This window comes from Phaseolus vulgaris, chromosome 9 (assembly GCF_051622355.1).
Source record: "Phaseolus vulgaris cultivar YP4 chromosome 9, ASM5162235v1, whole genome shotgun sequence".
NCBI lineage: Eukaryota > Viridiplantae > Streptophyta > Magnoliopsida > Fabales > Fabaceae > Phaseolus > Phaseolus vulgaris.
Genome location: NC_143506.1, coordinates 20,641,582 through 20,669,581, shown reverse-complemented (window position 1 = coordinate 20,669,581; position 28,000 = coordinate 20,641,582). Strand labels below are relative to the sequence as shown.

Sequence of the window (28,000 nt, the reverse complement as noted above, 5' to 3'; positions counted from 1 at the left end):
AAAAAAATATTAAAAAAGGTTTTTTTTTAAGAATACGGCTCCCTTCACCGTTCAGCCTTAGTACGTCGTTTTAAGGGAAACGACAAGTGCGTGAGAAGTACGCTGAAGAATATCAAAAGGGTGCAGGAGCGTGTTGTTGGTACAGGGGAATTTAGGAGATCGTCGGAAGTGGGAAAATGGCCGGTGGTGGAAAGGTTTCCTTCAAAGTCACACTGACCTCCGATCCAAAGCTACCCTTCAAAGTGTATATATCTATATGTCTCATTCAATTCTCAATTCTCAACATTTTCCCTAAATTTCTTTTTTCCCTAATCTCGATTTTCTTTGTTTCTTTCAGGTTTAGTGTTCCAGAGGCTGCACCTTTTACCGCAGTTCTCAAATTCGCCGCGGAAGAATTCAAAGTCCCGCCCCAGACCAGCGCTATCATCACCAACGGTAATTAATTATCTTGAGTCAGATCGATTTTTTTTTTTGGATTAGTCAGTGATATCGATGTTTCTAGTTTTAGGATATTTAGGGTTTCATGTAAATTGAAAATCGTGTTATGGTTGTGTGGGTGTGAAAATTTGAATACATGGTAGATGCCTTTCGCTAATTGTTTTTCCTTCCTTATAGCTTTTTCAGCCTTTGGGGAATTAAAAAACTTTGCCACACTTGCACCTGTTTTTTTATTAAGAAAAGTACTGTTTATTTTGGTGATTATTTTGTAAGTGTTTGCACATTCTATGTACTTAATTTTTTCTTTTCAGTTGATTTGTATTAAAAAATATATATGAAACAAAGTAAAAAAGAGAGAACAATTTATACGATACAAAACACAATTTTGTCTTTAAACAATGCAACCCATGTTCATTTAGCCCTTGGAAATTTTTGTGTGTGTAACTTTGTTCCCTAATCTACCAATGTTATGGCAAATACAGTCCTCTAATTTGGTCGACTGCATGAGGGAAGAACTGATTTGTTATGAAATTTATAGATTTGGAGACAACTTGTACTGTATACAAACCTAACTAAATATACAATTTTAATCTGGAAAATGGTAATTCGTGTTGATTTGAACCTTGAATTTTTATTATATAATAATAATGTAATCCCCGATTCTGTTTATTTTATGACAAATTTAATCCTCAAACTCGGTCAACTTCATTAAAGAAGACTCATTTGTCTTTAAGTTGACAAAGTTGAGAAATAAATTATTGCATACATGCAAAGTTTTAGATACTAAATCAACAATGGTTGCCACTTTGAAGACAATGATGTATTTACTGAATGAGACCGCCTTTTGAATGCAGCTGAAAATGCTATGGTTATTAGATTAATGAAAACTTTCTACATCTCAGCTCCAAAATATTGGCCTCATTTCGTACCTTTTTCTTCACTCGAGGGTTGTCTCCTTCGCAGGCTAAGTGGTGTCTGGCTTATAGTTTGGCACATATTTGAAGTTGTTTCCCATTCTTTCCTTTAGACTTATTAAAGTTATTAGGGCATTTTGTAACTAATAGACCCTTTGAAATTTGTGATCTTACTGGGTAATTTTGTAATCTACGTAATATTTTAACTTTTGGGGTTGGAATTTAATTAATAACCCCTTTATTTTATTTTTTTTGCTGTTTATTTGAATTAGAATTGATTGAATAGTGTAGTCTTTAGGTTTTATTATATTCTCTACTGGTTAAGTTGGAGGTAAACATATTCAAATTTAACGTGATTCACTGTGGCTACATATTGACAAGATATTTGATCTTTGAATCTTCAAAAGCTAAAAAGTTCAATTGATTGAGGTTTAATTGGGCTTGTTGACAAATTAGTTATTTGAATTGACTTGGTGAGCCCATCATATGTTGGGACTGTTTTGGCATTTGTTGTTGCATTACTAAAAGTGTAATACTGTTCATTAAGGAGGATTTTTCTAACTAACTTGTTGCATTAATCAAATGAATGAAGAACTACGAATTTAAGAGTATTTTTGTTTGCTGTAAACCTTTCACTTTGTTAGCCTATCTTGTTCTAGTAATATTCATCTTAAATTTGCCACTCATATTCCTTACTTCGAATGCATGCAGATGGTGTCGGCATAAATCCCCAGCAGAGCGCAGGTAACGCAATGCTTTATCATCTGTCTTTAACTTTCCACTGTTTTTGAAGAATCTTCATATTTTCCTACAAATACTGTTTTACCTCTACAATTTTCTTCTTAAGAAGTTACTGTACAAGGACAAATAAAACAATGGGTCTGTTTGTTAAAACTTTTTTATAGAAAAAATGTTTTTTAAATAAAATAATCACTTATGATCTTTAACATATTTGGATAAACTTATTTAAAAAGCGGGAAGTTGAAAAAACAGAGAAATTACTTTTAATTAAAAAGTAGTTTTTGTCAGTGTCAATTTCTATTTATGTAAAAGTCCTTAAAAAAATAAAGTACTTTTTGCAATCACTCTGGTGATGGTATTATTATGATTAAATTTAATTATATACATGAAATGGTTGTGTTGAGATTTCTTAATTCGCATTTTTTTGTAGTTGCAATCATGGGTTCCTATAGAAAGGTTACACCAATAACAAAACATTGAATAAAATTATATTATATATAGGTTTATGGTAGTTTGGTATGTTTCATTGACTTGCTTATATATTGATTTATTCAGGCAATGTCTTCCTTAAGCATGGTTCAGAATTGCGCCTGATTCCGCGTGATAGGGTTGGTGCCTAATGTAACGGGGGTGTCTGACTGTTGTAGCTTCATAATTATCAATAAAAGCCGTTGTTACTGATTTCATAATATTGAGATTAAAGGTATCATGAAGTCTTTTCTTTTTTATGTAAAAATATAAATTTTGGGGAAATTATAGTTCTGTCAGTTTTGGTCCGCCCATTACCTTTAGACAACTTCCAAGCGCCACCCTTTCCCCGATGAAAGCTTAGCAAAGATGTCAAAATTGAGATAAATGATGTCCGTATCGTGCAATACCATCGATTTTGAGGCAGTGCGTGTCTCTCGCTGATTGTGTTGCTTTTCAGATACCTGTTTCATAAATAAATCTATATTAAGGAAAGCATGTTACTAAATTTAAGACTACTGATGATGAGGAGATTATCTTCAAAATATATTGAAGTTGAAGATATTTTTTATTATTTGATGTGGGGCATGCACTAGTGAAATGTGGTTATTAAATACATTACCTTTTTAAACTCAGTTGTTGTTGTACCACTGTTGAATAGCCACGCTTTGCAATCCAGGGTCTATGAAATTTCCTTTACTGGCTATTCATATTGTATGATGAAGCTATACCAAGTGAAAGTGAGTGCAAAGGAATCATGGTACCCTGAGTTAGAAAAATTAACATAGACTTATGTCTATATGTACCTCTTACCAGAATGCAGAGGAAGGGGGACTGGGAGGAATTGTCGTTTTCTTTCGTACATGTGCTGCTAATCGTCAAATTTTAGAATTTTTTTTTTGACATGTTTTTTTTTCCGTATGGCACACTATACATAACACTTACACATGTAGCATTCTTTTGGTCTTAAGTCAGAATTTGATTTTTGGGAGGCAAATTCTGACATTGGATTAATTTGGTGGTACCGAAAACCAATTGGAATTCTGTTATGGGGGAATCGAATTCTGAGTCGTTTTTTACTTCTTTTTTTCCTTTTGATTTATTAAGTTAAATAACATGAATAGAAATTTTTTGGGAAAAAAAATTATAAAAAAGAATTAATTGAAAAGAATTGTTTGGAGGAAATATTAAAAATAATAATAATAATAATTAATTATATTTAGTAAGTGTGTATGATTTAATTATTTAGCGAAGTAAAAAGTGGGATAAATAAAATTTAGACAATACTTTTTTTTGTCTAATGTTTATTTTTATACTGGTCAATTTGTAATATTTTTAATTCAAAGCAATACCAGTAACTTATTTAAACCATAAGAAAGAAAGATTAGTATGAGCAATACAAGAATACGAGCCACCTTCTTAGTTTTTTTTTTATTAGGAGAAGAAAACGAGACTGTCAATCCCGAAAATATTAGTCTTTAATAGTGCAAACTATACAACACGCGCAAAAACGTTTGATCACTCCTTAGAATCCAACATTTGAGCAAAATATGTTGATATTCACACTATTTTCAATCTGGGAATTATTCTACCATTCTTCACAAAATCCTTAGCTGTTAAAAAAAATAGTTTCAAAATAGCGAAAACTGGCAATTCGATGCACAATGGGTTAGCAATGGATTTGAACCAAATCCAGTTAGCTTTACGCTGTTGTGGGCGGTTTCAAGCTATCAAACATGCTAAATCACTTCATTCCCATATAATAAAACTTGGTCTTTTCAGTCACGTTTTTCTCCTAAATAACATTATCTCTGTCTATGCAAAATGCTCCCAATTCGACGATGCACGAACCCTTTTCGACGATATGCCTCACAGGAACATAATTTCTTACACAACGATGGTCTCTGCATTCACCAATTCCGGGAGACCCCAAGATGCTCTCACACTCTACAACCACATGCTGGAATCTAAAACAGTGCAACCCAATCAGTTCTTGTACTCAGCGGTTCTCAAGGCATGTGGAGTCGCTGGTGATGTTGAATTGGGCAAGTTGGTTCACCGACGTGTATATCAGGCTAGGTTAGAGTATGACACTGTTCTGATGAATGCCCTCATGGACATGTACGTCAAATGTAGAAGGTTGGGTGATGCAAATCGAGTTTTCTATGACATGCCGTGTAAAAATTCTACTTCATGGAACACTCTCATTCTAGGGCATGCCAAACAGGGTTTGATGAAGGATGCGTTGGATCTGTTTGATCAAATGCCAGAACCAGACCTTGTGTCTTGGAACAGCATCATTGCTGGTCTTGCAGATACTTCTAGCTTCCAGGCATTGCAATTTGTTTCTATGATGCATATGAAGGGCCTTAAACTTGATGCATTCACATTCCCATGTGCCCTCAAAGCGTGTAGTCTACTTGGCAAGTTAACCGCGGGGAGACAGATTCATTGTTGCATTATCAAGTCAGGGTTTGAGTGTAGCTTTTATTGCATATCAGCATTGATTGATATGTATTCGAATTGCAAGCTATTGAATGATGCAATGAATATATTTGATAACAAATCTCCTCTTGCAGAAAGCTTGGCAGTATGGAATTCCATGCTTTCAGGGTTTGTTGCCAATGGAGATTGGTGGAAAGCTCTCAGTATGATTGCTCATATGCATCATTCTGGTGCACAGTTTGATCCCTATACCTTTAGTGTTGCTTTAAAGGTCTGCATCGAGTTTGAAAACTTGAGGTTGGCATCTCAAGTGCATGGATTGGTCATCACTGGTGGCTATGAGTTAGACTATGTTATTGGAAGCATTTTCATTGATCTATATGTGAAACAGGGCAATATTAACAATGCATTGAAATTGTTTGAAAGGTTGCCATATAAAGATGTTGTGGCTTGGTCTAGTTTGATTGTTGGTTGTGCTAGATTTGGTCTAGCTACACTAGCTTTTTCCCTCTTCATGGATATGGTTCATTTGGATCTTGAGATTGATCATTTTGTCCTTTCAATTGTTCTGAAAGTTTCTTCAAGTTTGGCATCGCTTCCAACTGGCAAACAAATTCATTCTTTTTGTCTTAAGAAGGGATATGAATCAGAGCGAGTTATTACAACTGCTCTTACTGATATGTATGCAAAATGTGGTGAGATTGAGGATGCCTTAGCTTTGTTTAATTGTCTTTCGGAAGTAGATACCTTGAGTTGGACTGGTATTATTGTGGGATGTGCACAAAATGGAAGAGAAGACAAGGCAATTAATCTTCTGCATAAGATGATTGAGTCAGGTACAAAGCCAAATGAGCTCACCATTATAGGTGTTCTGTCTGCATGTAGACATGCAGGCCTAGTAGAAGAGGCATGGACTATATTTAAGTCTACTGAAACAAAGCATGGATTGACACCATGCCCTGAACATTACAATTGTATGGTTGATATATTTGCTCAAGCAGGACGTTTTAAAGAAGCAATAAACTTGATTAATGACATGCCATATAAGCCCGACAAAACCATATGGTGTTCCTTGCTTGGTGCTTGTGGAAATTACAAGAATCGACATCTTGCAAATATTGTTGCTGAGCATCTTCTTGCTACCTCACCTGAAGATGCTTCTGTGTATATAATGCTGTCAAATGTTTATGCATCACTTGGAATGTGGGATAATGTAAGCAAAGTACGAGAAGCTGTCAAAAAAGTAGGTATAAAAGGAGCTGGAAAAAGCTGGATCGAGATCTTTAGCTGAGATAGCTGGTTATGTTGTGAACGGCTTGGTTCAGCTAGCTTAATTCCTTGTAATATATTTCCGGACAACTCAATGATTGTTCTAAATTATAAGGAATGTTACTTGACCGGAATTTGTATGGTGAAAGAGTCGTATGTTATGGTGACTGTCAGTTCAGTTACAAGGTAAAAGCACGTTAGTGTCAAATTTTAAAGGACATTTGGATGGAAGATACTAGAAATACTACAACAAAGAATCAAATTAAGTATAACGTATGCAGCAGTTCAATCCGATAAGCTTTTGCATACTTGCTATTGCCATGAGGTTTCACACATTCAATGTTTGCCTTCCCCAGCAAAGGTACAAACTAAAAAGGTAAATGCAAAGTGTACTTTCAATAGCATTAATACGTTATAATTTTAATCATGTTTAGTTTTAATTAATTGATTTCAGTTTTATATTAACTACAACATGATTAACTTTGTATACCATATACTAATTTGATCAACCGCTTACATTTGCTAATAAGCACTCATTTAAGGAACTCAAATTTGGTTAAAAACAGATGTTTGATCAACCGCTTACATTTTTTATGTAGTTTTAAAATTTACATAACATTTTTACACTAAAATTGCAATTAAACAAACCTTTTCTGAATTTCTTTTTGCTATATCAATTCTGCAAAATCATCAGGATTCAGGTCTCAGCTTATCTTTTAGCACGGTTTAGGAGCTTGACATGTGCAGTATACGATAAGATTGGCCTATATTATTACTGAGGGTTGAATTTAGAGAATGGATTGCCGATTTATTACTAGTTAATTATCTACAAAGTCAATTTAATTTATAAACGAGACCCTTTTTTAATAGAATAGATTAATAGTGTGTTGCAAACATTTTTCATTTTATTTGTAATTTGAGTGTAATAATTCATTTTCTCTTCAATAATTCTAAGCAAGATTTAAGATTATGATTATAATAAAGACAAAAAAAGAGTGATAATGACAGTGAATTAATGATTATCAAAGAAAATGGCTTGGCATGACTCTCTGGTTTAGGTGTACTCCTTGTTCTTTTCAATTAGTAAGTTAAAAATAAGATAAACGGGAAAATTTATTACAATTTTTAATATATGGAATATCTTCTAAAGTAGATAGATAAAAAGAAATGTAGTATGCTGTACAATAATTCCCTGGATTTAATGACAATTTTTAAGTTTTTAGGTTGTCTCTCCGAACAGTAAGTTGAAGATATATTTGGCTGGGAGTTGACTTATCTTAAATGAATCGTTCTGTAATTTGGAACTGCCACTGGGGACTAACATCATCACTTTCTCATTTGTTTTTTGGCTTTTCTCGTTCTGTCGTATTGCCTGAGTGAGAACAGATTGAGACACCACTAAGCAGCAGCGATAATATGTTGGAGGTGGACAAGAACCTCTCAAGCTACGTCTACCACTTTTTGGATTATTTGATCAGAGGGATAGCGGATTCTAACTACCTGGTCCGAGGGAAGCAAAAATAAAATACTGCTCAATGGTTTGATTTGTAACAATTTTAAAGCCGCAAATTTTCTTACTACTATTTTTACATTAACTGCATTTTTTGTACTTGAAGGTCATTCATGTTTCCATTTTATGTATTAGGCTTGGCCCTGATTGGAACTATGTCATGGACCAATTTTGTCTTTCCAAGCCTCCGTGATGAGTTGAGGCTGCTTGGTATGAGTTGCAAGTTTGAACAGAGGATGGGGCACCTAAATTAGTAGAGCAATGTTCTTGGGAATCCAGTCAACAACTGCAGGAGTACAGTCCAAACCATATGAACCTGACCCATCATTACCACTAGCTAACACTGGGGACATGGGTAGGTCCCATTAGAAGAAGAGAAGATTAAAATGGTGAACCCCACCTCCTCATCATCACTCACTGTAAGCTTCCTGCATAAGGCCGAGTCATTGCTGAGCAAAGTCTCTAGTGCATGCTAGTGGCAGTGACATTGTGACAGTGCTTACATGGATTTTAATATTTGAAGTCTACTATGGAATTTATTCTCGTGCCATGTTTATTTCTTTCTCAATCATTTCATCCACTTTTGTCTCCCGACTCTTACTTTTTTCTGACTTCCTACTACTAGCTTTTATTTTTGTTTCGATCTTGACCAGGCATGTCAAGTTGATTCCTTCACAGTTTCCAATAACCAGGGAACACTGCAAAAATTACCGCGAAACACCACGCTAAAATGCTTTCCTGCCCACACTTTTCGCGCCATATTTGTTTGCTATCAAGAAGAGCTGAGTTGTCACTGGTCACTCTGCAATAGTGAGTAAACCAAACTGAATCAGACTTCTTTAGCTACAAGCGTTACATGGACCATGTAGGTACATCATAACGTAGCCTGTGATAATTGTCAAAGCTTAGTGCGCCATACAAAACAGTTTTTAGTGATTTGTGTTATAATATTCACAATTATCTTGACATTGGTGGAGAGGTGATTGTTAAGCCCACGCCGAGTTGCTTAAATTTGAGTAACAAAGGCCAATGCGATCTTAATCATAATACAATGAGTACAAAACAGGAGTCAACTTGTTCCGGATTCCATGGAAACGCACTACACCGCTGAAATCTACATCTGTAATAAAAAACACAAATCTAGATCACACGCCCGACCGTGAGATACCCTTATTAAACCGTGTGTGAGGACTTTATGGCATGGGAGTTTCTACTCCTCGTCTTATTCCTTATAATGTTCCTTACATGCCTTTGTCTGTGTGAAGGACTTCACTCCATTAACTTCAATAACAATACTATAATAACTCACTTCAAAAAGTTTATTCGTATATCAAGCTATTATAAGAATTAAGAAGTGTTATAGAATTCAACTTAAAAGATAAAACAAGTACTTCAATTAAACAATAAGCCAAAACAAACGTGGTTCCAATAAGAAGCGATTAGAACAAGTGCCGAAGTTTTTATGTTATTTTTATTGTTAAAGTGCCTTTGTCTCTGGAGTGTGTTCATTGTTGCATTGACCTGTTTTCTCTTAGTAGAGACCTGGCCTTTGACCCTGACCATTATTTTCTGCTCTAAAAGGGTTTATGAGCTTTCACAGTTTGAATACGGTGAGACTATTTAACTGATAGAAAAGTTAGAGACAAGTGCGTTTGTTTTTGTTAATGTGTAGCTTATCTATGAAAGAATAATAAAAAAAATGGTTCCCTACATAAAGTCGAAAAGATATACCTAATAAATATTAAAAAATTAAATTTATCCTTAATTTATTTCTGTACCTATGTAAAATAACTGATTATATTATAAAAATTATAACATTTATATAATTGATAATGTTATATAACATAATCGATTATATTATAATAATTTACTATAACATAATAATAATATTAAAAATAAAAAATTCATAAATAATAATAATAGATAAACATAAATTAAAAAGTTAATAATAATATTTTTATTTTTATTTTGTTTTACGAAAATATATATATAATTTTTTTATGCATATATACAATGTTACATAATTGAATTTTTTTAAGTGAGTTTACTAATCATTTATAATATGAATAATATTTTAATAACACATGATTTTTTTTTGCAAATAATTAATCATATTTAATTTTAAATTAATTTTAAAAAAATATAAATTTAAAATTTCTTTAATTAAAAAATATTTTATTAATTATAGACCAACTTTTATAAACTTATCCTTTAATTTCTAGTTTCTCTCTTATCCAAAACAAGATCACATTTCCCTCTTTTTTTTCACATCAAATCTATATTTTTCTCTTTGTCAAATGTACTCTCCCATCCAAACAAGTCACAGATGAGACATGAGAGTCGTAGATGTGAGTAAACTTTTTGCAGTAACGGGTTGATTATAAAATGTTTTCTACTTGCTTACCTTTACGTAAAGTTCACAAAAAAATATAAAGATAACGAATGCTGATACCGTTTTATGTAAAGTTCGCAAGAATAATTCGGGACTTTCAAGCATATTGTCTCAAGTCTTTTTTTTTCTTTTCAATTTTCAGACCGTTTGTTATATTATCGTTGGAGAAATTGAGAGTTGAGGCTATAGAAGACCGTTGACCTCCCCTCATCCTATGAGGAGATTATTAAAAAAAAAATCAATTTCTCATCCAAGTTAAAAACTGAAAAACAGAAACAGTGAGATTTTTTCTCACTTATCAGTATCTACTATTATGCTCAAGAAACATTTAACAAAAATATAATCATGGGAAAAATAGTTTAAAACGTGTAGAAGAAACAAACAAAAATTTAAATTTAAGTAGGATATCTTTCTACTTAGATTTCCCATTTGAGTGTTTCAGAAAAAAAGTAGTTTTGATGGAATCAAATTATTAATCTGATAAGTAAAGCAAAGTTGATGGCGCGTGTAAGATTGATAGGTTCTGTCTGTGTATGCATTGAATGGATAAAGGAAAGTCACTTGTTTAACAGTCTTGTGAAATATAAAAACAATAAATGAGACAAAAGTCTTACGTTAGCTAAATGTAGAGACAATGAAGGCTTATTATGCGGTTAATATATAATTGTTATAGTAATATACAGTCGTTGATTAAATCTGGCATGGATTGGAGAGTCAGTGATACCAACCAACACATACAAAAATGATCTTACTCCCCCCAAAGCATCAACAAAATAATCAACTAGATGATGCTAGAACTTGAAAAAAACTAACAAAACAAAGGAAGTGATATATGAAAGGAAGTTATGATCATCAAAAGCCACTGTAGATTACAACAAAGCAAGGCAAAATAGCTCTTGGGTTGAACACAACCAACTCATCCAAATTGGAATAGGCTCCAACAGCCCCTGCAACTGAATCATACTCCTCCATGCCGCCTTCTGCATTCTTCTTCACCCTTCCTGCTATCACCCGACAAACCAGCATTGCCCTCTTCTCCTCAATCTCATCCACACACGCCTTGTCGTGAGCCTTCCCACTCGTTGCCGTTGTCAAGATACCGGTTCCTCCGGTAACCTTGAACCCGTGCTTGATTATGCTGCAAACGTTGCACTGTGGTATCGAGTTGCACAAGTTGGAGGACCCGTTTAGGCCTAGAGAACACGCGAAGGAGGTGCAATGAAACCTCAGTAGCTCGTTGCCATCTGCTATGCAACGTGGGTGCTTCTTCGGGAGTTTCGTGGCCTTAGCTTTTATGGAGTCTCTGTACTCTTCGAATCTGGTAATGGTTTTCTGGGTGTTGTGGACCTTGAGGATGCGGTCTATTTTGCACACTGGAGATTGCTTCTTCAGCCAGCTGGAGTGGAATATGATCTCAACTATGTTCTTGCTGGTGTCTTCTGGACCCAGTTCAGAAACTGAAATTGGTAACGGGAAGAAAAAGAAGATGGTAAAACATGTAGTTAAGTCATGGTACATTGGTGTCATCATTAAAATCATAGATGATAAAGTGACAAACACATCAACGTGTCAATTATGATGTTTATATAAATAAGCACACATCATATCAGAGATGTCTGGATTAATTTCTCTTAAAGAAAACAAGGAAATAAAGCAAACTAAATTAAAATTAACTTATGAATATCCGTTTTTGAATTACAATGTAGAAACTATACCTTTTAGCTTCTAAAATTCGTATACATGTGAGACCAAACACACTGAAAATTTCAATAAAATGAAGGGAAAAGCTTATTTTCTTCTAATGAAACTTAAAGTACAGCACATTATACGATACCTGCATGTTTGACTGCCTGGTGATGCTCCAAGCTTTCAGCTTTCATGATCTCGCCACAGTCGGGGCAAGAACAAATGCTACTCCTGAGAGAAGGGTCTTTAGTGAAGCCTAGAACTGGATCTACTACCATTCTACACTCATAACAGCCGGAAAGTCTCCTGAATGGCATTCCCCTGAAAGAGCCAGCGCCAGAAGAAGTGGAAGATGCTGACAATGAAGAAGAAGAGGCTGAGACGGTTCCATTGTGTTCAGTAAGAGGAGCTTTCATGGATCTGCTGGAAGCATCGTTGCTGTTGCATCCATTTAGAAACAACCTTTTCTTGTGGATATCCGGGGTTGATGTGTCAGGCTTTGCCGTGATTTTGGTGTTGTTACAAAGCGAACCTGAGCACTTCATCTTCTTGCACTTCTTGCTGTTATCTTCCGGGACTCGTTCCTCTTGCAGCTTTCTCTGTTCCTGTTTTTTCCTATGTTGATGCTCTTTCGCTTCTGGAGGTGGTTTTGCTTCCTTCTGCTGCTGGTGCTGTTGCTGGATTTGGACATTCCTACAAGCCAATAGGCCTCTTACCACCCATGAAGGTTGTTTTTCTGTTTTCTGTAGCTCTTGGTTTTGGTCTTGGCTGACATGTTTGGCAATGGTTGGTTTTCTTTGGGTTTTGGGTTTGCTCATTGTAGAAAGGATGGAAGTTTGTTCAGCTTATACCAAATGATGGCTTTTAGAACAGGGTTGGAAGTAGAACAGGATTCTGAATTTGAGTCATTTAGGAGTTGGAACATGGAAGTGTTAAGTGGGCTCTTAAGGTGGAAAGCTTTGAGGAACCTATGGCTCTTCCCGTGGGGAGATATATGACTTTATGGTGAGCATCTCTCACCGTTGATTTTTCTAGATTGAAGAGTCATTTTTTATCTAAATAGTGGGAAAGTAAAGGGTTTATTGGCCAACGGGTCCCCCCGCCTTTTTATGTTGTGTCTGTCTTCTGTATGAAAACATTTTGTGAATATCATAACTCACCATCTTTACTGCCTAATTCCCACGGGGACTAAAGTACTTGGATTTCATGCTTAATGTAAATCATATATAGCTTAGTCTTTAATGGACACTTTAAATTGCTGCCACCAAAAATTCAGTTTAATTAACCTATCTATACTTCTGAAGCAAATGGACCACATTTCTGTTTCCTTTTGGGCTATCAGCTTCCAATGTCCCTGCTGAGAGTACTCATGACTTGGCTCCAGTCATGAGTGCAAAAAGATATGAAACACAAACCATTCATCAGATGAAAATTCTAGGAAATTTACATTTGTATTATTTGATGATATAATGGTCCCCCCTGAAAACTAAACCCCCCAGAAAACTTAAAATAACATTGGCAGAATTGCATGTTCATTTCCATTTTTCTGTTGTTTGGTGGAGGTACTCAGCAAAAGGCTTATATTCCATTCCATTATTTTATCCAGCAGAACATCATGTTTCAATAGGAAGTAGATCATGCGGTTGCTAAAATTAAGAAAATAATGCAATGTATCATTGAAGTGGGTGCAAACACTAGGTTGTCACTTGCCAGTTTTCTAACCTATACATTTCTTTCCGTCAGTCATTTGTGAGTAGGAGTAATTGGAGTTCTAACACAATTCTTGAACACATCGGTATTTGGAAGTTGAAACTCTCATGGTTTATGAGCTTTCTGAAACCCTTTCACAACATGATTGGAATATAATTGAGTGAAGATTTTGTCCTCGGAAAATGTTAGTTTAGTGTCTGAGACACAAACCCTGGCTAAATCAATCTCCCATAACCGCTGACACAGACCATATCTCAACAGATCAACTAGTAGATAACTGATTAATATCAGTGAATAGGACAAAAGTCATTTACGCATCACAGCTAGAAAATGCATTCAAGAGTAGCAACTGTTCCTTCTGTACCCGAACCCAGCACAAGTTTATGGGGAGAGAGTTGATAATTAATTAGGTTTTGTCGTTACTTGATGCCCAAGAAGGTGGACTTTTTCGGGCTAAACGCATTGCACCATTTGCAAGGTATTCCACTAATTACCCCATAATGGCACCTCTTATATAGGGAAAAGCTGCTCATTTGATTCCCTTTCTGCCTCAAAATCATGCAACCCCATATGCTATGGAATAAAGCCGCTTACTTTAATTAACATAAAAATCAGTAATTTCCCCAAAAACTTTGAAAAAAGTTATTCTTTTTAACCCTAATTGTACCATTCCAACTAGAACTTGGCTATGTATAAACATACTTATAACTCGTATTGTATGGCAAAAGGCGTCTTGGCGCAAAAACATACTTATAGTTTGAATATGAAAATTTCATAACAGTTCTAATAACATCACTATTTTAATGAGCTTTACAAATATATTTTAAAATTAAATACAGCTTTACAAATAACATTACTATTTATAACTTTTCCAATTTCAAAAAATATGTTTGTAAAATTTATGTTAAAATAATTTTTTTTCTACTAAGAAATTCTTAAATCGAAATTCGAAAACTTTAGCAATCAACTTTGAAATATTTTACTATTCCGTTATATTGTGATTTACAAATAAAATGGTAAAAGGTGTGCGTATATTAAACCACTTTGAATTTAGTAGGATGGTTGACATTTTTATAATTTGTGAACACAACATATAAAAAGAGACTTATCTCTCAACCCTTTATTATTAAAATAAAATATATGTTCTATGAATAAAAGTCCAACATCTATTATTTTTTTATTAAGTGCTTAAAATAAAATATAAAATATGATTATGTACATTCTGTAAAATGAATACTCTATTCAAATATAATCATCTAATGACACAAATGTTTCGTCTAATAAACAATATAATATTGTGCAGTCTTATTTTACGCCTGATAAGACATTTATATGCGTGCGCATAGATTTAAGTTATCCTCGTAGTTCACAAATATCGATACGCTTATTCTATGATTGCAAAAAATGTCTAGTCCCTTCTTAACCAAGAAGATCCATTGAGTCACAAGAAATTATCTCTTAGAAGAAGAGCTAAAAGTTACTTTGCCTCATCAACTCCCTAGCGCCAACACTGAAAAAAACTATCTAGTTTGTACTGCACTTTACATATATTCAATTAAAGGTACTATGTCCAAAAAAAGATAAGTACATCAAGCTAATATGGCACAAAGAAAACGAAGAAGAAGAACATTTAATTTTGCATTAATGCATCTTTTAATCAAAATCTCATCAAAGGCAAGGAAGACGAACAAAAGAGTTAAAGTTACTCAACAACCGGACAAAAAAGGGATTGTAACAACTACTTTCTTCTTGTGCCTATATAAAATTACCTTTCAATAAGAAGTTGAGAGTACTCGTTGCAAAGTATTGAAACATTGTTAACATATTATGTGTCACAAAAAGCTTACTAGAAGAACATTATTTGTGTTTGCATAGCAAACTAAGAGAAAAATATTACCAATATAATTATCAGAAAAAGTAAACTCTCTTTAGTTGGAAAAGCCAGTGATTTGTTGATCACAAAGACATTTTATTTGTCTTAAGTTAAAGGTGGCTTGTTGAAAGAAACCTTAAACGAGGTGAGCCAAGATGGTTGTGATCCGAAAGATTACTCGATTTGTACTTTGTCACAATTGTCTGTCTTGTGAAACTTAAATGATTGGTCAAGAAATTGATGTAGTATGCAATATCAGATAAACAAGTATAAAAATAATGCATAAATCTTTTTTATCCCTGTTTTTGTACATTACTTTGTTATTTTCCAGCAACTAAATTAAGGTGAAGTCTGTCGAGATAAGTTTGTGAAAATCTTTGTCGATTCATTTTACTAATATTAAACTTATCATCTAACTATTTAATATCATACAATACTTACAAAAAAGTTTTTAAAACACAATTCAACTATTTCTTCTTATATTTATTTTATTTTTTGCAATATACACTACAAGAAAATCATTAAATAGAAACTAATTTTAGATACCAAAATAATTAGTTACTATATTGACTAAATTAGAAATCATTTTATAAACTAAAAAAATTATTGGTATCTAAAGTAGTTTCTATTATTAAATTTTTTTTTACAAAGTAGTTTATAAATTGATATCTAACCATTACCAACCAAGGTTTAAGTTACTAACTACTTTATATTCTAAATTAGTCTCTATTAGTCTTTTAGAGACTAATTTAGAATTTAAAGTGGCTAAAACCTTGTTATCTAATTTAGATGCAATTTAAAAATCATTTTATAAATTTTTATTAATAATAGAATCCACTTTAGATATCAATAATATTTTAATTTCTATCTAATTTAGTCAATATAGTGACTAATTATTTTTTATTTCTAAATTTGATTATTATTTAATTATTTTCTTGTAATGATATATATATATATATGTGAATATAATTATAATTTTATATTGTATTGTATTGTTTGAATTGGAAAAATATCCAATAACACTACAATTTAAATTATGAGTACTTGTAAATTAAGTTTGAATTATTAATTATAATTGAGTAATTCAATATCTAAAATTAGTAATTCTTTTAATTTGTAAAGACATTGAAAAAAATAGTTGGGGTTAGAAATTTGAAAATATTTATAATTAAGAGTGCTTCATTTTAAATATATACACTAACGGAATAAGATACCAGTTCAATTCTCTGGTCCGTTTTGACAGCACAGTTTAGCATATGTTACATACATAATTTAATTTTTGCTTCTTTTAGAAAGACATTAAGATAACAACTTTCTCATGTGTAACTTAGGTCTTGCGTAAGAACATAAATTACAGATTACAAATACGAGGCACCAAGTGTGTTTCAAATTTTAAATTAACACATGAGATGGGTGTGTCAGTTAAAGTGCACTAACATTTTTTAAACAGAAAAACTAAAAACTGAATGGAGAAGGCCAAGACATGGTAGTACAAAAAAATGTTTAATTTAAAAAGGTCTTTGGTCATCAGAGAAAGTGAAAAAGCTCACAAAGGTAAAAAAAACATTTGTTGTGTGCTTCTGTAGCCTACAGGAGCAAAACATCACATCCATTGGCTAAAGAATTAGAAAAGGGTAAGGAGAAATTAATGGTTAAGATGTGTGGTGGAGTAAGAATGTTGTATGCCATAACTTTTCCAATGGTGAGCACGAAATTTGATGTGATGAACAGAGAAGGACAATAAAAGGACCTTGAAAAACAGACAGATCATAAATCTGTGGGAAGCAGCGATTTGATTGTTATTGTCCTCTCCACAGACAATCGAATCACCAGATATAGCAAAACTATATAGTAGGGTATTTCATTGATGGGGCCACTCAGTGGTTCAAACTTCAAATTTCAGAGCTTAAGTTTAAAGATTGCTTCATGTTTGATTTTGTTTTATACAAAAAATTATGTTTTGTTAAGTAAAATATTCTAAGACTAACATGGAGGATACTAAACTGCTATCATCTATTTGAATAATGGAAAAAAATTACATTACTTTACTAAAATAACTAATTATGTGATTACTGATTAATTTTATAATTATGTATGATTGCGTAACATAAATTCATAGTCATATTTGTAAAATGAAAATTATTCTTACTGTATTTTTTAACAAATATAGAGAATGTTATAGTCTAACAAGCCAAAACACGAATATGACACGGAGATACGACTAAATTGAAAATTATAGGACACGAAACACGATTATATATAAATTAAAATGTAGTAATATATTTTGTTATATGAAAAAAAACAAAAAAAAACATAATGTTTAACTTTTACTTTTTGAAAATTTTAATATTTTGTTTGAGATTTTGTTTAGATTTTATTTGAGATTTAGTGTGGAAGAGAAGAGGTATTTAAAACACTTAACGACATTTTTTTTTTCAAGTTTTTCTGGCGGGTCCAAGGAGGGAAACGTCCAGTGTATCCAGAAAGAGGGTCGTTTCCGACCCAATAAAAAGCGTCCAACACCGTGTCGGACACGCTTCCGCCGTGTGTCGTGTCTGCGGTGTATCGAAAATACCGACGACGCCTTTTTCACAGTATCCGAACTTCACAGGTTATAGTATTTAGTAACCATTTATGTCAAATTTGAGATAATTAGTTAAAAAGATATGCATGTTTTAAATAGGTTGAAGTGAAGTAATATAATGAAAAAATTAAATACGAAAACTAAATAAGATTATCTTAACGCATACATTACTCCAACAATTAATGTAGTTTTCCATGTACCAATAAAACGTTTTTGAAGTAAACATTTGTTATTCTATACTTTATAACCTATTGACCGTGATATGATATTGCCATAATACTAGGTTATATTGTCTTCATTATTGTTAATGTTGTTGCTCAAGGGAAATTTAGCGCAACCAATTTTGAGCTATAATGGTGCAAAAGTTTAGATTTTGAGTGAAAAATGGCTCCAAATCCAAGCAATCTAGTAGTTGTGTATCTTTTTTAAACTCTGATTCTTTTCGCTTCAAATCAGGTTGCCCTACAAAGTTGTCAAAACAAATTGGTAAATGTTTCAGTGCGCGATTCCATGGGAAGTAAATGTTGGTGAAACTCGAGAGATTCTCTTCGGTTTCCATGCAAGGGTGTCACTCTGCTTCTATTCTCAGAAGAATTAATAAATATATATTTATGTCATTTAAAGTATAAGAGGCTCCATGGATAGACAAAAAGTATGGTGTGAAGCATCGAAGTGAGAGCACACTAAGAAGAATTATATATTGAACGAAACAGTGACAGTAATTAGTATTACAAATTCTAAAAAATTATTCTAAGAAATACGAATGTGAGAAGAGAGATTTATTAGTTGTATACTTTATCTGAATGGTTTTATTTAAAACTGATCATGGAAGATTTGGTCGCAATGATATGAATTATCTCGATCTAGAAAGGGTCTACCATACTGACAAATTTCAATAATAAAAAAAATCGTAGGTATAGACTATAGAAGGTAAATAGTAAGATTAAAATTAAGAGTAACATATTCCATTGAAGTGTTAATGAATTTCAATTTATGTGAGAATTTGTTAAATATATTATAACTTTCATATTTTTTTCTCACAATAAATTCTCAATAAGTTCAACTTAAAAATGTTAGTTGCTGATAATATAAAAATCCTATTTATATATTAATATTGTTATAACTTATTCATGTGAAATACGTTTAGATTAAGGAGAAAAATATATGAACAATGTTTCTTATTAATGAATTGGAAAGTTACTTTAAAAGACTAGATGTTCTACTAATACAATCTACCAAATATGATAGAAATAATATATGAATGTATGAACGGTCTAATACAAGTAAACAGTCTATAAACATTCATACAATATTTTACTAAGTTAATCTTCACAATTCTCCACCTTGGTTCAACACAAAAATTATGAGTGAAAGTCACTACGTACCACTAAGCCCACTACAAACTTAATCACCAATAAGTTGGATTAAATCCAAACAATGAAAGAACTTACTGTATAGCAGAACCTCCATAATCATATCAGAGGGATTGTGATTTGTTGAGACTTTCATCACCTTCATAGATCCTCGTGCAATCTCCTTTCTTATGAAATGCAACTTAACATCAATATGTTTAGTTTTTTCATGGTAGACTTGGTTCTTGGACAACTTTACCGCGTTGTTACTATCACAATAGACTATAACAATATAGTCTTGCACTTTTACCTCCTTAGTGAGACCCTTTGACCAAAAGGCTTCCTTTTGTTATGACTATGTACTCTACTTCAGTGGTTGCTACAGTCACTACCTTTTGTAGATTGTCCTTTCAACTAATAGCAGTATTATAAGCAGTGAAACACATAGCATGTGAGAGACATTTTGGTGTCCAAACACCCATCAAAATCCGAGTCAATAAAATCTTTTACGAGAGCATCTCCGGCAGACCGTCTAACTGCACCATAAACTAGCACTCTTTCAAGCGATCCCTTCAAGTAAATAAGAATTCACTTAAGAGCTTGTCGATGAGCTCACCCAGGATTTGACATGAACTTGCTAACAACGCTAACAACATAGACTAAATCTAGTCGAGTGCAAACCATAGTGTACATAAAAGAACCAATTATATTTGCTTATGGAAGACCGTCCATATAACGTTGTCCCCCCATCATTCATCTTATAGTGGAAATCAAGATGTGTGAATACAAGTTTTAAATTTGTCATTCCCAAATTTATCAAGAATTTTTCTGAGATAGATCTCCTAAGATAAATACAAACGCTTCAAATCACATCATCTATCCAAAAAATATTCCTAGCAACTCCAAAGTCCTTCATCTCAAACTCGTTGTTCAACTCAGTTTTAACCTTATGCACCTCAAGTTTACTATTGTTTGCTATTAGAATATCATATATATACAACAACAATAAAATAAATTAACCTTCTACTAGAAACTTGAAGTAGATGCAAGTGTCATATTTGCTATGTTCGAAGTCGATGCTTGGAATGAACTAATCAAATAATTTATTCCATTTCCTTTGAGCTTTTTCATACCATACAAAAATCTGTTTAAATTACAAACATAATCGTCCTAGTTTCCTACCTCAAATCCTTCTAATTGTTTCATGTAGGTGTTCTCCTCTAAGTCTTCGTATAGGAACCTAGTCTTAACATCCATTTGTTATACCTCAAAGTTAAGCTCAACAACCATGGCTAGCAACATCTAAATGGATATGTACTTTACTGCAAAAGAAAACACATCATTATAATCAACTCTTTCCCTTTTAGTAAAGCCTTTATCCACCAATCTCACCTTGATTTTTTGTTGACCAATTTCTAGATTACCATTTTTACATTTGAAAATTCATTTACAACTGATCAACCTAGAATCCACAGATCTACTGACAAGAATTCACATGTTGTTTAGATGAAATCATTCAAATCTAACCATTGAGTCCTCTCCTTATTTGTTAGTACACATGATACACTAAAATGTTCACCTTTTAACACCTCACCAACAACTACTTTATCATTCTCCTTGTTTTATATTTGGCAAACATGTAACCATCAGACCATCTGTCTTCATGAGAAGTTTCTTGTATGCATCTACCATATTGTCTAACACACCATCTTGTGGGAAACTAGGTGATTCTTTTGTGTCATACTCCACCTCAATGTTAGCCTTTTTCACCATTATTGTTACTCTTAGGTTCCCATTTTGAAACTCTTGGATTATAAGTCATTTCAGTTTCATCAAAGATGATTTTTGAAACTCTTGGATTATAAGTCAATTCAGTTTCATTAAATACGATGTCATGACTAATGATACACTCCTTGGATCCTGGCTCAAAACACCAAATATTTTTTACAACCTTTGGATAACAAAAAACATTCACTTAACAACATGTGCAACCAATTTTCCTTGCATCATGTGAGCATAGGCAACATAGCTAAAGATTTCTCAAATTTTCAAGGTTGGAGAAATGTCCTAACCAGATTTCTCTTCATCTTCAATGTTATTGAGATACATGTACTGATTATATAGGCAATAATAGCATCAACTTCAGCCCAAAACACCTTTGGAACTCTAACACTCAACAACCTACATCTCACTCTTTCCATAATACTTTTGTTGAACCTTCATTTAGGTCATTATGTTGAGGAGTTCCTACTATTGTTTGGTGTTTTGTAATGTCATTCTCCTTTATAAAATGTGTTGAACAATTTTTTAATGAAATTCAAGACCATTATCAATTTTGAACCTCTTCATCGTCTAACCGATTTGGTTCTCCACTATAAGCCTCCATCTCTTGAAACCATCAAAGGTTTCATCCTTGGTCTTCTAAGGATAGATCCATAATTTCCTTGAGTAATCATCAACTAATGACATAGAGTATCTAACACTAGAGTCATCAAGTTGAAGAAGGTCCCCATAGGTCATCATGAACATAATAAAGGGTTGCTTTCATTCTCTATCGTCCTACGTTAAAACGAATTCTATAGGCTTTTCTCTAGACACAATGTTCACATAATGTCAACTGTTCAATTTTTTCACTACCAAATAAGCTTGGCCTCTTCAACCCAACTAGGTTTTTTTCGCTTACATGATCTAACCTTTTATGTCATATCTTAGTTTGGATAAGACGACCCATTCAACAATATAAGCTAGGTGACACACTACAACACCTTCTAAGGCATACAAGCCATTCTTCCTCATACCCTTCATTACTACCATGGATCTCCTCAACATTTAACATTCCCCTCTCTTCTTTAAACACATATCCCTTGTTCTCAAACTCACCAAGGGATATCAAATCGTGTTTCAAGTTAGATACAAACCTAACTTCTTCAAGAAATCTTTCAGTTCCATCATGCAAACGCAACCTGATGGTTCAAACTTTAGTTATCTTGTAGGCTTGTTATCACTAAGGAAAACTAGACCTCTTTCAAGTTTTGTAAAGTATTGGAACCATAAATGATTTGGTGTGATGTGAAAAGAACATCCCAAGTCCATTATTCATCCACAATCATTACTATTGCTTGACACCACAAAGACCTTTGATGATTCATACCCGTCTTCCATTAGAGTTGCTTCACTAAACATAGATGCTCCATTATACCATTTACTAGACCCAAACGATCTATCAAGGTTCTTAACCTTATTTCTCCTCTCTAGATAGATCCTTTTAGTGTAACCTGCCTTCTTACATTGGTAACATCTAATGGACGATGTATTTCCATAATTTGACATACTCGACTTTGGCCTCCTTCTACCTCCTCTGTTATCATTGGTAGACAATTTACCCCTTGTTACAAGGTTATCTCTAACACCAATGCTTTAACACTAAACTTGTCATTCAGATCCTTAGAGCTCAAAACAACCTGAAACTCCTTAAGAGAGATTCTCCCTTCCATACAATAAGTTTTTTTTTAAGTGATCATGCGTCTTAAATAATGAACATAAAAAAGCTAAGACAATGCGCCATGGATACATCAAGCTTAAATTCACCTTCCAAAGCTTTGAGGAGACCTTGTTAAACCAAAAAAGCATGCATCTTCAACTGTCATAATTTGTAATAATTCATAATAGTAAATTTCTCAACCTCATACTCTATGGAAGTCAGGATGATTGATTATTCGTTCACTACACCAACTTGTAAGGAATTAACTCAATCAAACTCACTACAAAACGTCTACCACAAACAAAATTCAATAATAGAGAAATCCACAAATATAGACAATAAAAGGTAAACAATAAGAAGAAGATTAAGAAAAAATCACACAGAGAAATTAATGTGATTCGATTGAAGTATTAACGAATTGCAATTTACATATACGAGAAAATTCTCTTTTACAACAAACTCTCACTCAAGTACAAATCAAAGTGTTACCTTCTAATAATACAAATGTCTTATTTATACATCAATATTGTTACAACCGAGTCACGTGAAACACACTTAAACTAACAAGGAAGACACATGAACAATGCTTCTCTTTACTGAATTGGAAAGTCACTTAGACGATTTTATTAGATATTTCAAGTCTTAGTAGACACTAAGAGAATAAATACTCTATTGAAACGATCTACCAAGTATGAGAGAAAAATCATATAAAACTCCAAACAATCTAACACGAATAAATAGTCTGAGAACCTTTAGACAATGTTTTATTGAGTCAAACTTCACGTAAAAAAATTGACTATTCGTGATATACGTAATAAAAATAATATATGTGATTTTAAAGTCATGCTTCAAATCACATACAAGATGTAAAGCAACAATTCAACCCTAAGATGTATCCGAACTACTTTCTTAATTGATGCCCATGCACCAACAACATACATGGTTTCGTTCATAAGTTTTCTTCCTACACCTCTATACTTTTTTTAAAAAATCTAATTTATCCTTTTTGAATTATAGAATTTAGAGGTATTTTTTGGATTCGAAAATACCTTTTGAATTTTACAATTCATAATACAATTTTGTATTCCAAATTCTATAATTCAAAATGTAAAATTTTGTATTTCAGATTGTAAAATTAAAAATACAAAATTCATTCCAAATTGACAATTTTGATATTTTTAAAAATATAAGAGTCAAAAGAAACTATGGAGATACGGGAAGAATTTACCTAAGTTCGTAGAGACCACTGTCCACTAAGCCTAATATTAAAGTTCAAGCCCAACCCACTAGAGACAGGGCTTTGAGCGGGTCCAATTTTGTCTGGTGGGTGATAAGCCCAAAGGAGCGTTGGGCTGATTGGGCCCAGGGAGGAGGAGGAGGAGCGCGAAAGGAAAAATTGAATTTCAATTTGATGGGTGTTGTTTGGGAAATGAAGTGAGAAGCGAATAGAAATGCGGTGGAGACTGCTCCATGGATGGGAAGCCTAACCCGGATTCCTCCTCCGCGGACTTCCTCCGCCACGTTCAAGCCGCCTTGAAACGACACCGTCCCATCGGTCGGTAATCCCCTTTACTCTTCTCTCAGTCATTCAGTTCATTTCAAATCTCATTTCTAGGGTTTCTCCTTTTCAGGTTCAATGCAGTCCAATAGCATAAGGCCAAGGCGCACGCTGCTTCCACAACGAAAGCTGTCAAACACGCCTTCCGACCCCACTAAATCTCAAGAACAAGCTTCTTCCAAGGTCTCACTCAACACCGTCGTCCCTTCCCAAAATCTAGATGCTCAGAAGAAAGTTCAGTTTTCAGTTCACACGAATTCTACTGCTCAGGGTAAAGTTTTATTATATTATGCTCCTCGTGTAGTTTGAACCCGTCACTGTTATTTCCTGCGATATTTATTTTTTACAGATGCTAAGGCTACCACTGAGTTGGAGAATTTATCGTCTCACATGGGTTCGCTTGGATTCGCAGAAATGGAGTGGGTTGAAGGCAACCAAATTGAAGCATCGTCATCATTGCTTGGATGCAACCGGAAGGAGGATGTTCAGAAGGCTGGCTTCGACGCGAGTTTGAGATGTGATAGTGGAGTGAGTTCGGCGTTGCCAAAGAGAAGTGTGGTTACTCAGGATCATTTGCAGCAATTCAGTAGTTTTTTGAGTCAGCCAGCTACGCAGTCTTCGGTTTTGGGACCTTCATGTGCTACAACCACGTCAGTTCATTCAACTTCGGCACCTATGCTAAATTCAACAACACGCTATTCTCACTCGCATCTAGAAGGTGGCTCAAATGTGACTGCTGAGCCTTTTGGGGAGGTTAATGCTAACCCTCGTCCTGTTACTGAAGGGCTTGTGAAATCAGTTAATGTTTTCCAAAAGGAAACCAACAGAATGTTGGTGGATCGGGGGGCAGAAGCTGAAGTCCAAGCTTCTGGTCCTAGTATTGCTGATGCAGAGTTGGCGTCTAAGAAGAGCAATCGATCTAAGGAGCAACAAGGGAGTGTGTTGAAAGAATCTGGAGATTCTAAATATACTTGGGATGATGGTAAAGGGAAAGAGGCTGTGGATGTTGCCACTATACAACCGTTGGCTCTACCTTCCACAACCACATCTTCAGATGCGAAGTTGGAGTCTTCTAAGGTAGAAAAACGAGAGAAAATTGCAAGTAGTAAAGGTGCATCATCTGCCCGTAAAAGGACTTATGATCCTGATTTGTTTTTCAAAGTTAATGGAAAGCTTTATCAACGTCTTGGCAAGATAGGTAGTGGTGGAAGCAGTGAGGTACACAAAGTGATTTCATCGGACTGTAGGATATATGCCCTTAAAAAGATCAAGCTCAAGGGTCGTGATTATGCTACTGCATTTGGGTTTTGTCAAGAGATTGAGTATCTGAATAGGCTAAAGGGAAAAGATAACATCATACAGCTCATAGATTATGAGGTACTATTCGTCAATGACATTTTTCTGTTGGGATACTTTGTGTTACTCTAGCTTTTATCTATTTCTGCTTCATATCTCTCGTCAATGTCCGAGGATTCTCGTCAATGTCCGAGGATGAGAATAAATTATGTCATCACTTCTGTATGTATACTCTTCATTTTTGGTGCTCTTGGGTTATATACAGACAAAAAGTTTTTCTTGAGTTTATTTTTGTGTTTGTAGTGTATGGAAAATGTTTTATTTACTTAAGTTCTAGTGTAGTTTACTTACAGTCAATTTTGTGATTAGGTGACAGACAAGGCATTGCTTGAGGAAGTTATGAAAGGCTCCTTCAGTAATAAAGATGGCCGGGTCAAGGATGATGGATGTATATACATGGTACTTGAATATGGAGAAATTGATTTGGCTCACATGTTGTCTCAGAAGTGGAAGGAACTGGATGGAAGCCACCAGACCATAGATGAGAACTGGCTTCGATTTTATTGGCAGGTTTAAAAATCTACTTTGTATCCTTGTAAATATTATATTAATTCTGGAAATTGCATGTGCTGTATAGCTACTTTTGTTCTCATTGATCAATCATTAAAATTTCTGGTGCTTATTACCTAAAAAGACTGTAATTAACATACATATATCCATATCTGCTTCTATGTGTTCTGGATGTTCAATCAATTCCTCAGATTTTACGTAACATTTGAAGAAGTTGCTCTCTATTTCTCTTTCCGAGCACTATTGATAATCTGATTTGAAATTATGTTCTTTCAAACTTGTTACCTGTTCTCGCCATTATATGATTATGAGCTTAGGTTTCTTATTTTTATATCTGTCCATGTAAATTAGCTTAGGTTATTCTTTTGACACCTTTCGCAGCAAATTCTTCTAGCTGTCAACACTATTCATGAGGAACGTATTGTGCACTCAGACTTAAAGCCAGCTAACTTCCTTCTTGTCAAAGGTTCCCTAAAACTAATTGATTTTGGTATAGCCAAAGCAATAATGAATGACACAACCAACATCCAACGGGATTCACAGGTGATGCTTATTTCCACCTCTTTCTCTACTTTTGATCCACTTGTAGATATTGAGATGCAGGTCTGCCTTGTATTGTTAAATGATGTGCATTATTGAATATAAGTTATGTAAAACATAGTATAGGATTTTTTTTTAACTTTTATCCCAATTTTAAGATGTCAAACTAACTATAAATATTAAATTTGTACTTATACTGTGTTAAATTCTTGTAGGTGGGTACACTAAGTTACATGTCTCCAGAGGCATTTATGTGTAATGAGACTGATGCAAATGGAAACATCATAAAGTGTGGCCGGTCATCAGATATCTGGTCCCTGGGCTGCATCCTTTATCAAATGGTATATGGGAGAACACCTTTTTCAGATTACAAGACATTTTGGGCCAAATTCAAAGTGATAACAGATCCAAATCATGAAATTACGTATGAACCAGTTTCAAATCCATGGCTTTTGGATCTTATGGAGAGGTGTCTAACATGGGATCGCAATCAAAGGTGGAGAATACCTCAGCTACTCCAACATCCTTTTCTTGTTCCTCCTGTACCATCTCATCCATCATTGCCCCAGGATAATAATAGTTGTGAATTGTTACAACATATTTCTGAAACTTGTACATATGACCCAGAGGTATCTCAACTGTGTAGTCAGCTCCAACAGCTTCTTAGCGATCCAGTCGATAAAACAACTCACTCACTAAATTCACGAGATCAACAACTAAAACTGCTGTCCCAAATGTCAGATCTATGTATTCAGCTGCATGAACGTTTGAGAAATACTGGAAGCAAGTAGGTGATGAGAGAAGCTAGTGAGACGGTCAGTGGGGTGTTCAAATCTTTTGGTCCTTTCGTTATATTTTCTCCAATCCCAGATTTCCTATACTCTATTTTTCTTCTCACCTTACACCCCCATCTCGTATATTTTTAACATCATTCACCTCATTTATTGTTTTCTCTCTTTCCTCGTATCTTCCGTCCCAAAGTGCCAGGTGTGAAGAGTCATTCGCTGATGTAATTTTAGTAAATGCAGTCTTCTAGGTTGCTTAGTATGTATTTCCTATTATTCAGTGGGTTAAAGTGTGTAGCAAGTGAATTTAGGACAAGTCTTGTATAAATTTTGTGAAATGTTACAGAAGCACCAAATTAATGAATTGAGTATAGATTTTTGTTAAAAA

General features: G+C 33.9%; 4 protein-coding genes across 7 annotated transcripts; 3 read left to right on the top strand and 1 right to left on the bottom strand.

Annotated features, from left to right (window-relative positions):
• Positions 1-36: 36 nt before the first annotated feature.
• Positions 37-2,782, top strand: CCP2 (ubiquitin-fold modifier). Its single transcript, XM_068623860.2, has 4 exons — positions 37-244; positions 338-435; positions 2,064-2,096; positions 2,649-2,782. The coding sequence occupies exons 1-4, from the start codon at positions 177-179 to the stop codon at positions 2,711-2,713; spliced, it is 264 nt and encodes an 87-aa protein (XP_068479961.1). The 5' UTR covers positions 37-176; the 3' UTR covers positions 2,714-2,782.
• Positions 2,783-3,981: 1,199 nt separating this feature from the next.
• LOC137822560 (Pentatricopeptide repeat (PPR-like) superfamily protein) lies at positions 3,982-8,374 on the top strand. Its single transcript, XM_068627465.2, has 3 exons — positions 3,982-6,651; positions 7,662-7,813; positions 7,921-8,374. Exon 1 carries the CDS (start codon positions 4,219-4,221, stop codon positions 6,295-6,297), a length of 2,079 nt encoding a protein of 692 aa, XP_068483566.1. The 5' UTR covers positions 3,982-4,218; the 3' UTR covers positions 6,298-6,651; positions 7,662-7,813; positions 7,921-8,374.
• A 2,489-nt stretch (positions 8,375-10,863) lies between these two features.
• On the bottom strand, positions 10,864-12,954 carry LOC137821947 (uncharacterized). The gene is made up of 2 exons (XM_068626765.2): positions 12,012-12,954; positions 10,864-11,634 (listed from the first exon to the last, which is right to left on the bottom strand). Exons 1-2 carry the CDS (start codon positions 12,679-12,681, stop codon positions 11,030-11,032), a joined length of 1,275 nt encoding a protein of 424 aa, XP_068482866.1. The 5' UTR covers positions 12,682-12,954; the 3' UTR covers positions 10,864-11,029.
• An 11,211-nt stretch (positions 12,955-24,165) lies between these two features.
• Positions 24,166-28,000, top strand: PPK1 (putative protein kinase 1). Of its 4 annotated transcripts, none has more exons than XM_068625621.1 (6): positions 24,166-24,418; positions 24,495-24,692; positions 24,771-25,798; positions 26,087-26,287; positions 26,669-26,830; positions 27,043-28,000. In XM_068625621.1, exons 1-6 carry the CDS (start codon positions 24,334-24,336, stop codon positions 27,616-27,618), a joined length of 2,250 nt encoding a protein of 749 aa, XP_068481722.1. In that variant the 5' UTR covers positions 24,166-24,333; the 3' UTR covers positions 27,619-28,000. The 4 variants fall into 4 exon arrangements, with proteins under 4 accessions (XP_068481722.1, XP_068481723.1, XP_068481725.1 ...); XM_068625622.2 differs by having other exon boundaries at positions 24,267-24,418; positions 24,834-25,798; XM_068625624.1 differs by having other exon boundaries at positions 24,284-24,422.

Coding starts and splice junctions, on each gene's coding strand:
- LOC137821947 (XM_068626765.2), bottom strand. CDS start 12,681: ATGAGCAAACCCAAAACCCAAAGAAAACCAACCATTGCCAAACATGTC. Junction 11,635..12,011: donor CCAGGCAGTCAAACATGCAG/GTATCGTATAAT, acceptor TACCAATTTCAG/TTTCTGAACTGGGTCCAGAA.
- PPK1 (XM_068625621.1), top strand. CDS start 24,334: ATGGATGGGAAGCCTAACCCGGATTCCTCCTCCGCGGACTTCCTCCGC. Junction 24,693..24,770: donor CACGAATTCTACTGCTCAGG/GTAAAGTTTTAT, acceptor TATTTTTTACAG/ATGCTAAGGCTACCACTGAG. Junction 25,799..26,086: donor TACAGCTCATAGATTATGAG/GTACTATTCGTC, acceptor TTTTGTGATTAG/GTGACAGACAAGGCATTGCT.
- CCP2 (XM_068623860.2), top strand. CDS start 177: ATGGCCGGTGGTGGAAAGGTTTCCTTCAAAGTCACACTGACCTCCGAT. Junction 245..337: donor CCAAAGCTACCCTTCAAAGT/GTATATATCTAT, acceptor TGTTTCTTTCAG/GTTTAGTGTTCCAGAGGCTG. Junction 436..2,063: donor CAGCGCTATCATCACCAACG/GTAATTAATTAT, acceptor GAATGCATGCAG/ATGGTGTCGGCATAAATCCC.
- LOC137822560 (XM_068627465.2), top strand. CDS start 4,219: ATGCACAATGGGTTAGCAATGGATTTGAACCAAATCCAGTTAGCTTTA.